The following is an 11,971-nucleotide window of genomic DNA, read 5'->3' on the forward strand; positions in this document are numbered from 1 at the left end:
ACGTATGTTATATAAGTGTGTTAATCTTTTGTAATTGACCATTCGTAAAGCGATTTATATTCATTTTTTTACCATCTGTAAACTGCATGACTTGCAAAAATATGAATGGGAAAAACTATATAAATAATTTATTCCGATCTTAATTAAGTTAATTATATAATAATATTAATCCTAAAAGGCAGATAGATGAATAATTACCTATAATATAAACATTGTTGTATCCTTGCAATATGGAGAAGGTATTGTAAAACAATTTCTAAACACCACATATATTTTTTATTCCGAACACCGACGAGGGGTCTAGCACAGTGAAATCGATATGTTTACAATATCGGATCGATAGGCGTAACTACCGACGATTTTATACCGATTTCACGAGCACGGTTGCACTGTTGATACTCAGACCGATATTGATAATGTAAATTGACACATTATCTCTGAATTGACATTCTATTACAGGTCTATTATAAAACGTATTTTAAAACAAACGAAAAAATGGTTTGCCTTAGTATTGAACCTTCCTATACAGGAAATTGAGTGTACAACTCTACTAACCTCGCCAAATGCCGATAAGGTACGACTGACATTTTTTTTGTATGTTGACTGCTGTAATGTCATCTGATATCAGAGTAATGCGTACATGTCCGCGTGTGTGTGCTACTGATTGCCATCAACAGTTGATAGAATGTATTGCCATCGACAACGAGTCTATTTGTCGAGTTTCAGATCGATCGGGTGTCGGGAAGTGGATTAATTTCCACTTCCAAGATTAATTTTCAATACCGAAAACAACAGTGAAATTCAAATAGATTGCATCTTCATTTTTTAATCCAAATTTGCTCAGGAATCGCTCGTTAACATCCTTCGGGTAAGTGCTGTTACACCATGTCTACGCATATATTAACACCCTTCGGGTACGTGCTGTTACATCCTGTATTTGCATATATTATGAAAATTTTCTTCGCAAAATTAGTAAGAAAAGACCCCAGAAGTACGTATTAACTATTGTGTAACATAAAAACATATTATTAGATGGTTTTAATTATTACTGGAGCAGTAAAAAACCAAAGAGTACAAAGTTTCTCATACAACGTGCTCATTAGTATGCAATTATCAGAGTGAGGTCAATATTCATTATTTTCTAACAAACATGACTTTGTTATATCCACGCAGCTGTTGCGGTAGAAAATAAAAATTTTATATTTTTTTATTGACTTTATGAATGAGCCACTTAGATTTAAATTTGTAGCCCCAATGTTCGCTTCTGGAACCGGTGAGACTATCGAATTCCCCATATGTTGCGAGGCAGAAGGTAGTACAGAGGACGCAGATCATAGATCTGTGAGAGAAGATAAGAATATGGGGAAGCAATTCAGAACTGTTCACCAAAGACGGCTAGAGCCATTTTCGAGCAAAGCTCTGATTGTGAATGTTGGTATTTCAACAGGGCAATACTGAGAGAATCTTAATATTGCCGTAAATGTGGGTAATATATACTTTTACTTGCCCACGCCGGGTTTTGAATCTTTGTTTTGAATCTCTTCCTCGGCATTTGTATCCAAGTAACCACACTCACATGGAGGCCATCAAATTGGCGAAGTAAAACTAATATATATATTTTTTTAGTTGAGATTTTTCTTTACAAATCTTACGGTTTTTTATGATAATTTAAACAATTCCCTGGTTTCAGATTTTGACTTTCACTATCGAAAGATACACTCGTATTCCATGCAATTTTGTTTTGAAGAATACTTCGATTCAACTTAATTAAAGACAAAGACATCAATTGTTATTTTTAAGAAAAATGAATTCTTATCTCAATTATTAATAATCATTATAAAACATTCTGTGGCGGAAAAAAAACACGAGGAAGACAATAAGGGCAATCCAATTTATAAATCCAACAATGTTGATTAGTCAGTGATTGCCTTTATTTAAAAATTATCATCTCGTGATGACAGCTTTGAAATTGTTTTTCCACAATATTTAATGCGGTTAACAAATACAGTGCTACAGATTGGATTGCAATATAAACTTGTTTACCTACGATGTTTTTTTCATTCACACTTCAAAGAAATGTTTTCCTCATTATTTAATTGGCAGAAACAAAATAGGTACGTATATTAGTTGTAGTTCATTCCGGAATCAAATAAGTTTCCAATATCATCCTGTTGAGGCATCACCAAAAGAAATCGTTACTTGAATGACTGAAGCTTTGTTAAGTAACCAAATCTGACAACTTGTCAGATTTGGCCCAATCTGACTCAGTTTTACTTATTCCATTCTATTTCTCGTCCCCGACATTCACTCTTACTTCTCTTACAACATTCCGGAAATATGGATTTCATAGTCCTACTGTTTCCGAACAATAGGATTCTTGTATAACATGACATAATAAAAAAAGCAATATATTACCGCGTACACCTCCACTACTAATTTCGTACAAAAAAATAATATCATTATTTGTACCATCGTATCGGCAAATACATGTTTTTGGAGGAAATAAAAATATATCAACAATATCGGAGCAAATGAAGTAAATGTTGACACAGGCCCATAAGATAATTTTTTTAGTGTCGCTAAATAACACTAAATATCTTATAATATAAACACCTCCAAACTCTAATATATCCCATACATTCTGATGGCGACCTGCTCCACTAGCGCCTCCTAGCGGCATGAGTTGTGTGCCTTGGTTTTCTCTCTTACATTTTCATGGATTTTGTATGAAATAAATTCTTTTTCTTACGTTTAAAAAATTGTTATAGAAATCAAAAAAAATAGATAACCCACATACGTTGTAATAGTTTTTCGTTCATACAACTTTGTCTTTGATGGTTCAGAAAGGTAATAAAATACTTATGTAATTGTGAGAAATTTAACAAAAAGATTTCAATATATTTCATAATATATTCAATATTTTATAACGTATTTAATAATATATTATAATGTATTTAATAATATATTTAATATATTATTATATATTATAATGTATTTAATAATATATCCAATATAGTATAATGTTGTAATAATATATTATAATATTTGTAATAATATAATTAATAAATTTGATCATTCAAAACACATACAAAAATGTGTGTTTGATCATCAACTTTGACGATGATTTGTAACTTCAATATGAACACAGAATGCTATATGGAACTAACACAGCTTTGCTGAATTAATCTTTAAAATTATGTAAGAATATTTTGCAATGTATAATCCACTTTTTACGTAATCAAGAACACTTTATTTGCTAGGATTGATCAAACAAATACAGGGTTTTCCAATAAGAGGTGTTATTTTGAATAGCCCGCTATTTCGGTAGATGTTACTTTTGAAGCTGTCATTTTTGACAAAGTAGAAACTTGAACATAAACGCCATTTATAAAAAATGGAACGATACACGCTTCAACAACACATTGAAATGATTAAAATTCACTTGAGTGAATCAAATGCAAATCATCTTGAGTGATGAGGCCCATTTCCACCTCGGTGGCTTCGTCAACAAGCAAATTTGTCGCACCTGAGGCTCGGAAAACCCAAGAGTTATTGTTGAAAAGCCTCTCTATCTTCAACGTGTGACTGTTTGGTGCGGTTTATGGTCCAGCGGAGTCATTGGACCTTACTTTTTCGAAAATGAGGCTGGAGCAACAGTTACGGTGAATAGATTGCGCTATCGAGAGATGATTAATGATTTTTTATGGCCGGAATTGGATGGTATTGATATGGACAACGTTTACTTTCAACAAGACGGCGCTACATGCCACACAAGCAACGAAACCATTGATCTTTTACGATTGAATATCAAAATAACACCTCTTATTGGAAAACCCTGTGTTATATTTCAAAAGCTAATTAATCTTTTTGTTTATTTAAGTTTTTTTGGCATCCGAAAAAACGACTGGTTTTTATTATTTGTAATTATTGAATTCGTAAACTGCACACACAGAACCTACTCTTTGTGTCATTTTTTATATTTATAAATTTAAATAATTTTAATTTGCCGTCATTGAAAGAAATGTCATAGTCAAGCGCTTCTAGCGACGAGAGTTGTTGATACTGCCACTATTTTAATGGAGTTGGACGTATTATTAATATTATAGGATATTTGATAACAAAAAATGGTGAATAAGATTTTTATTTATGAAAACGACTTATTTACAACCCGCATAAAGTGAAGTTATGCATATTTTGTTTTTGTACGTCCTGAACTGTACTTACGACTTACCGTAGATTAAAAAAGTATTACTTTAAAAGCGAACATAGAAACCATTTTTAAACAAATTAAGTACTTTATAATTATGAAAATTATATGCATGCTCAAAAAATACCGTCACTTGCGATAATAAACCCATAAACGAGATTTCGATTGTATTTTTTGAAGGCGTGTTAAAATGCATTTAGTTAAAATGAGCTCACAATGGTAATGCATTTTGGTTAGTTTTTTTCAAGAATGTGAATTTGATGAAACAAAAATGACAAAGGGAAGACGCTTACCAGATTCAGGGACGTTGACGTAAACGATAACCGGTTCTTTCATTCTGACGACAGCTGTCATTTTCACAGATTCTGGAAACTGCTACCTCTCAAACACTCTCACGCAGACTCCGAAAAGTTTGTATTCTCTCTCTGTTTACAGATAAGTTTTTTTTTTCACTATTCCCTGATGAACGTTCACACTCGACTGGTGTTGGGATTCTATAGAGTCACTCCACTAAAACTTATCATACACTATTGGACGTGTGTTTTCATAGTTTTACTATCTACCCGAAACGTTGTGAATTAGTCACGGAAATTGGGAGTTATATACAAACTTAAACATTCAAAATGCTTGCTGCAGAAATCACCGACAATCGAGAGAATCACACACGATGTGTACTGGACAAGCGAACGTGATATTATCAACGAAATCAATCGGCTTAGATTGTCAAACAGTTTATAACAATGTTATAATATTGTTTCCTCAATATTTCGTACGCAAGTTTCTTCAAACAATCACTTTTATTAGTAATCTATTTCATCACTTATCATTTTAATGATGGAAAAAAATCACGTAATGTCCGTTTTTTGAAAGTTAATTATTTTAATGTCGATATTGCGTATTCAATGTGTATTCGCTCCTGAGTTTTGGTTACTGTGGCTGCACCTGAACCCTGAAACTGAACCAAATACAATGTTCGTTTATTTAACGCAACTTTAGGTCAACGATAACTTATTTTTAAACACCCATCACTAACGAACAATGGATTGAAATAAACGATTTAAAACAATTATTTAATGCTTTTTATGCCTGATGTCACCTAAGCAAATGGCAGAGTTCAACTGTTCAAAACAAAAGACAATGGCCAGTAAAATAATCGACTGCTACTTGTTACATTTCTACACAATATTGTAATATTGTAACACACAGTTGTATATGGACGGGTGACAATGATACCCGACATTCATAGATATCCTTATAAGCTGTGTTAGCATCCTCGCATGTACAAAGTATACGCGTATCTTTTTACTCATACTGTTGCGAAGTTATTGCGATATTAATATGTTTGGTTTACCCATCATCTGATGTTCACAATAAGCTTATATGCACATTACAATATTATTCTTATCTTTCTGAAATTTCGATAAAAATGTTATGAGAGGCACGGAGCTCGCTTGCGCAGAGGATGTGCGCTTTTTTCAAGCAACCTTACATAATATTACTATAAATATTGATATTATAATATTACATATGTAATTCATAAATTAATCATTTTTACTAAAGGAAACAAGACTTGAAAGTTGTAAGTTTGTCCCAGAGACGAGTAATTTTGACGTAGTATTTTTTGACGTATTATTGAATATCCTGATCTACTTTTCACCAAGCGTGCTAGAAACAGTACGTCCTATTTCAAACTGCGATTACAAGAAAAAACCATTCAATATTCTATATCAGTCATTGACTCTTAGTCCATGGTGTCGAGTTCTGTAAAATAGTTGACTACTGAAGATATAATATTATATCTTCAGGTGGAATAACAATCAAAATGTCGAAGCATGCTATGTTAATAAGTGGAGAAATTTAATGTTAATATGTTTTTTTTTTTAAATATATCCATTTGAATTTCACATTTGTTTTCTTGAATGAATGCAAATCTTGAAAGTGGAGATTAACCCACTTCCCGATCGAGTTGAAACTCAGCAGATAGACTCATTGTCGGCGACAATGCATTGTATCATACGTATCGGTGGCAACCACTAATTTAATTATATAAGGTAAAAAAACATTTTGCTAGTTACGCTTAAAAATATTATGTTGAATTATTTGTTTGCGCCAGTACATCAGAGATATGAGTATTAATAAATAGTTTGGTCCGTTTACAAATTCAATTATTTCAAGAAAGGCATACAAATGTGGAATTGTATCCGCGATTCAATCTAATATTTTATTTGTATGACTTTCTTGAAAGAGTTTTTATATGCAAACAAAAAAAACGAAAAAATGTATTTTTCCCTAAAACAATTAAATTATGCCATCTATAACGATAAGGATCTATAGGAATAATTTTATTTTACTCAAAAAAACCAAACATAAAAAAACTCAAGTTTTTGATGTTAGTACCATTTATAAAAACACTTTATTTTTGATTATTGGCATCAGATTAAATTTAATAATTCATATCTAGTTAATTATTTCTGATGTTTATATTTTTCTACTTATACACAAATTCATCAAAATCTTTACTAATCAATTTACCACTGTTATGCGCAACTGTCTTATCACGATTCATAATATTAAGTGATACTCAAAACAGAACTTAGGCTTAGCACGCACTTTGGTCAAACACAAGCGGTTTTGGAATAGCTGAAAACGCCAAACCGCGTACAAACACGCACTGCAGTTGGCGCTTTTACTTCTTATCACCACGGATTTATGGCGAGCTGCGAGTGTTGTAGCTTTGGTTTATAACTGCGTTCGCCCAGTCAATATTGAATCGAAAACCGAATAAAAAGTTTTAAAATCGTCACTGAAAAAAATCGTGCGTGCACTTGTATCGAAAGCTATATGTAACATTTCTCAAAACGCTTGCGTTTGATCGCAGTGCGTGCCAAGCCTTAGCGACTAAAATACACAAAGAAAACTATGTTATTTATGTGGAAAATGGTCTGTTATAAACATTTATACTTTAGAAAAATATCACCATAAATAATATTACGTCAGTCTATAGCGCATTGGTTGTGTAATGATTAGTCGGTAATATACATTAAATATCCACTGCGCTCTGCTTTTAAATTTAATTGGTGTTATTAACTTGAATTGCTTTAAGAAAAAGCTTAATTTGTATCAATTTCAATGTAAGCTACTTATGCTGAAGTATTGGCAGTAACCCAATCTTGTTCATTTGGCTATAAAACCAAACACACTTAATTCATGTATTACATAATATATACTGTCTATTTTTAACAAACATGAAGAATCCAAATCTATCTTTGGCATATATCCACGTGTAGCGGTCACGAGACGATACAATGTAACAGGTGATAATAGAAGACACGGTTATGCACAATATAGTGAAATCGATAACATTACACTATCAGATCGATAGGCGTAACTACCGATGATTTTATACCGATTTTTCGAGCACGGTTGCGCTGTATTTGCGAAAACGCAATTAATAATAAATCGACATACGCTGGCAACAATGGAGGTATTGTCTATAACTGACATTCCGAACGTCAAATGCCGTTCAGTACGTAAAAATATGAATTAATTGACAATGTTGAATTAAAAAAACTAACCTTAATGTGCATTGGCAGTCTGCATTTACTTTTTGACACTAAAAAAGGTGGCTCAATTACTCAATGAGGTCTTTATTAACAATTTGTTATGTAAACAAATTTCGTTTCTCCAAGCCCGAAACAATTGAGCGTCATTGGCCTAACAGATTCAACTTGCCGCGAATATGACTTCTTTCAATTCTAAGAGCTTCGTAAGCTCAACTTCGTTCGTTAATAATCCAGATATTTTGCAAAACGAATGACATTTAAAAAAAAGATGTGTATATTGAGAGTTAACCGAATAATATCTGATACTATGGAGGCCACGCTAAAGTTTATCTGTCGGCGTCGGAATATTTCTTATCCATCGTTGACCGTGCTCGCAAATATCGCTAACTGACCATGGATGACGAATTTAGTTAATAACTTATTGATATGGGGATTTATCGATCGTCTTTGCTAGACCTCCAGGAAAATACATATTTTTACCAATTTTCAATAGTAAGATTCGAATTTCGAATTACAATGAAGGAAAAAAAAGGAATATCTGAAGAACATCGAATCACTGTTCGGGAGTATTATAACTCGCTTCTGATTATCAGACGCTACTTAAAAATGTAAGGTATCTTGTCTGGTTGTTCTTGCAATGGGGTTATTATGTAAAGCATCTATTTTAAAATGTCTTTAAAACTTAAGATTTTTTGGTTTGGATTAATATTTAACCTACCTACCCATAAAATGGAGTATACAACTCTACTAACCTCGCGAAATGCCGATCGGCAGAATCGACATTTATTTCGTATATTATCTGCCGTAATATCATACGATTTCAGAGAAATGCGTATATATGCGTGTGTGCTACTGATTGCCACAAAAAGTTGATAGAATGCATTGTCATCGACATCGAGTAAATTTGTCGAGTTTCATATCGATCGGGTGTCGGAAAGTGGATTAATTTCCACTTTCAAGATTAATTTTCATTACCGAAAACAACAGTGAAATTCAACAATGATAAAGAAATTAGGCAACATGTATGTAATTATTAGTACGTTTGTGAATAATATATTGGTTTCTATCTATTCGTTAATCAAGGTTTTCCTCATTTGCATTGAGAATAAAAATATAATTTTATAATAGATAAATAATAATGTTTTTTTAATTATAACGTTAAAGGATATTTAAAATATTCCTTTTTTCATTGAAGGGTATAAATAATGTACCTGACCTGGTAATCTTATGATAATTTATACGGTTTGAATGATAAAAAACGGCGCGTTTTGGTTTATACAACTTTTAGTTTGAAGGTCTCTCAGTAAGTTGACTCCCTGAAAACAGTAATCTGCTTCATAAAAAAACATGTAAATTGTTTTCTTGTGCCCGTGAAAATGGTAAAAAAAATTGTTGACGGAAGAGATTTTTTTTAAAAGCAAAACAATTGTTACGGGGAACGGCTCCGCGGCGGATTTCATACAAAACTTAATTTAGGATTTTGGGCCTAACCGAAATGAATAATTCATTAAAAAATATACATGTATATGTTTATGACTAATATCTAACAACAACAAGCTGTTTAATTTCTTTGTGTTTAAAATTATGAAAAAAACAGGTTATTAAAGAATTCGATTTTCACGATTTTAGAGGCAAAATTTTGGATTTTTTTTGAGTTAATTATACCTTAATATTAAAAAAAATATCTTGGTCACTGTGATAATATAATGAAAGAATTGACGTAAAATCGTAAAAGACAGTTTCTTTGGATCGAAATTTTAATTTATATTTATAAATAATTGTCATTGACTTAACTTAACTATTTTTTTTTTCTAAAATTGAATTTTTTAATGACCTATTTATTATAATTTTAAACACAATTAAATAAATAGCCCTCTTTGTACTAGATATTTACTATAACTTTTGTATAAAAAATAATGTTTCGAGTATTTTTGCAACAAATCCAAAATTAAGTTTCGTATGAAAAGTTTCGTATTAAAGTTTCCTGTTTTATACCTTACTACAAAATAACACATAATACCTGCATTAAGAGAAATAGGTTACTTTCGGTTTTCGCAAATCTTTAGAACAATTAGTTGGTACTTTATTTATGGTAGAAAGTGGTGTTTACAATATACAACCCTCAAAATTATACAATCACAAAATCACAAAATTACAAAAAACTTTTACAACAATTACACAAAAACTTTTTGGAAAAAATAAAGAGTTAAATAAGACGTAGATTAGATTTGCATGTAACGCCGCAAACGTAATAAAAGCCGCTTTTCAGAACTTTGTCAGAGAGGAAAAATAGAAAATGAGTTCAATAAGACCATCTGGTGTATGGTGACTATTTACCAGCGCGATCATTATTTATCTACGAAAAGACCGGTATAGAAGGAAATATACGAAGTTAGGTACGCACTGTTTGTAAAAGTACCTACTTATTGCTGGTGTATTTACAGTACTGGGAACACCTCAATATAATATATAGTTCCAGATAAATGCAACTAAATATAATATATAATATAATCACTTGTTTCTCGCTTGTTTTTCTGTTCTTGTTAAAGCGCACTTGCGGTGATTTTCTCACGAAAACGTAAACCAATTATTCACTGCAGCAATATTAAATGACCATCCAATACCTAAACTTCTGGGCAGTAGATCTCGATCTCAATAAATTACAAATCAGTTGAAAGCTCGACTACTTTGTGCATCATTAGTATAATATAATATGCAATTAAAGAAGATCCAATCACGCGTTTAAATAAATTACCAGCTTTTATCCATTCGTTGATTTTTTATAAAAGTGTAGCTCACAACTTGTAAATACCGATATTACGCTCATGAAAATATTTTATGCTCATGAAATTTAATAAAAGTTTTACTTGTCCTTTAGCTTCGCGCGTCCCTCTGGTGGTAGTTTTTCATAAAAAATATCCAAGATATATTATTAATAAGAAAAGGATATTTTAAGTAAAATGCAAATATAATTGCGGGTAAAACACATAAAATACTAAGGACGGGTTGTTTCGGAGAATTTGAACAATTCATCAAATTTCAACGTTCATTTCCGGGTTCTGTGAAAGTGCTATTCAAGTTCTGTTATTATATCATTATAGGCTAGTTGATTGACAAAACTGAAATTAAAACAGAACTTTAAAAAATCTTTCACAGTACTGGAAAATGAACATTGAAATTTGATGAATTGTTCAAATTCTCCGAAACAACCCGTCCTTAATGTTCGTTAGCGATGGTTGCAACATAGTCACGGTATATAAAATAACCACACACATTAAGGAAAACCATTTCAGTTTGTACACTTTTACAAAAAATATTATTAATGGCAAAGATGACTCGCGCCTAAGATAGAAGTAGACTGCTGCTACATTTTACATTTTTAATTTTACATGTTGGTATGACAAAGTAATGCAATACCTTTTTGTCCTTATTTCCTAATTAATTTATTCTATGACTCGACGGTTCGATACGCAAACCGGTTCTTTCGCACAAATTATAAGCCAGAATCGATGGTATCCGATCAAAACAACATGATTTAAAATATGAATAAAACGTTAAAATGTCCCCAATTAAGTCGGAAATATAAAGAATTCGTGTGTTGATTTATAAACTTACCAAATTGGAGATTTTAAACGAGTTTGATAGGTCACTTCCAACGACAAAGCTAAACAAATACTATTTATAAATAATAATTAGAGCCAAATACTAACATGCCTAAAGCAAGCAAATAGCACGAGAAAATAAAGATGAATTAACCTAATAACACTTTTAGAGAGTGATCTTAAAACACTATTTAGTTTATTTACACGTGAGATACAGAAGTTGACGGAAGTCTATTGGATTATAACTTTGTTTGACGATTCCTTATAACGCTAAACTTGACAGCCGAACGAAAATAAAGCTGTGTTGAACCTATTGACCCGATGGGAGACATCTAGCGGGGACCGGGCAAACTAGGCGAGTTTTCATTTTGCGGCGGTAATTTTCTAGTAAACGACGAAGGCTGGGCTAGAACTTGGGAAAGAAAGTCTGCGAGTAGTTTACATCATCAGCGGTAGATGTCACCGTAACGCGCGTTAACGTAACCGTGAGTTATTTTAATACATTTTTGAAAAAAATATGCTTTTATGCTGCTGAAAATGTTAAAGGAATTTTCGTTGCTCACAACAACGTATTTTCTAAATATTTAGGATTCTAAAAA

At 31.9% G+C, this 11,971-nt stretch overlaps 1 protein-coding gene across 3 annotated transcripts in view; it reads right to left on the reverse strand.

Moving 5' to 3' along the window:
• Window positions 1-11,661, reverse strand: part of LOC149424585 (alpha-tocopherol transfer protein-like) — an 89,421-nt gene extending 77,760 nt beyond the window's left edge. Inside the window, exons 1-2 of one of the 3 annotated variants that reach the window (XM_089631423.1) lie at window positions 11,386-11,661; window positions 4,501-5,162 (exon numbers count right to left, since the gene is read on the reverse strand). In XM_089631423.1, the coding sequence (XP_089487549.1) occupies window positions 4,501-4,561 (61 nt within the window). In that variant the 5' untranslated portion in view covers window positions 4,562-5,162; window positions 11,386-11,661. Of the gene's footprint in view, window positions 1-4,500; window positions 5,163-10,637; window positions 10,758-11,385 lie in introns of those variants that run through there. The other 2 variants (XM_089631426.1, XM_089631427.1) reach the window with 2 other exon arrangements.
• Window positions 11,662-11,971: the final 310 nt, after the last annotated feature.

Source organism: Hesperophylax consimilis, chromosome 4 (genome assembly GCF_061612785.1).
Source record: "Hesperophylax consimilis isolate HC1 chromosome 4, BYU_Hcon_1.0, whole genome shotgun sequence".
NCBI classification, from domain to species: domain Eukaryota; kingdom Metazoa; phylum Arthropoda; class Insecta; order Trichoptera; family Limnephilidae; genus Hesperophylax; species Hesperophylax consimilis.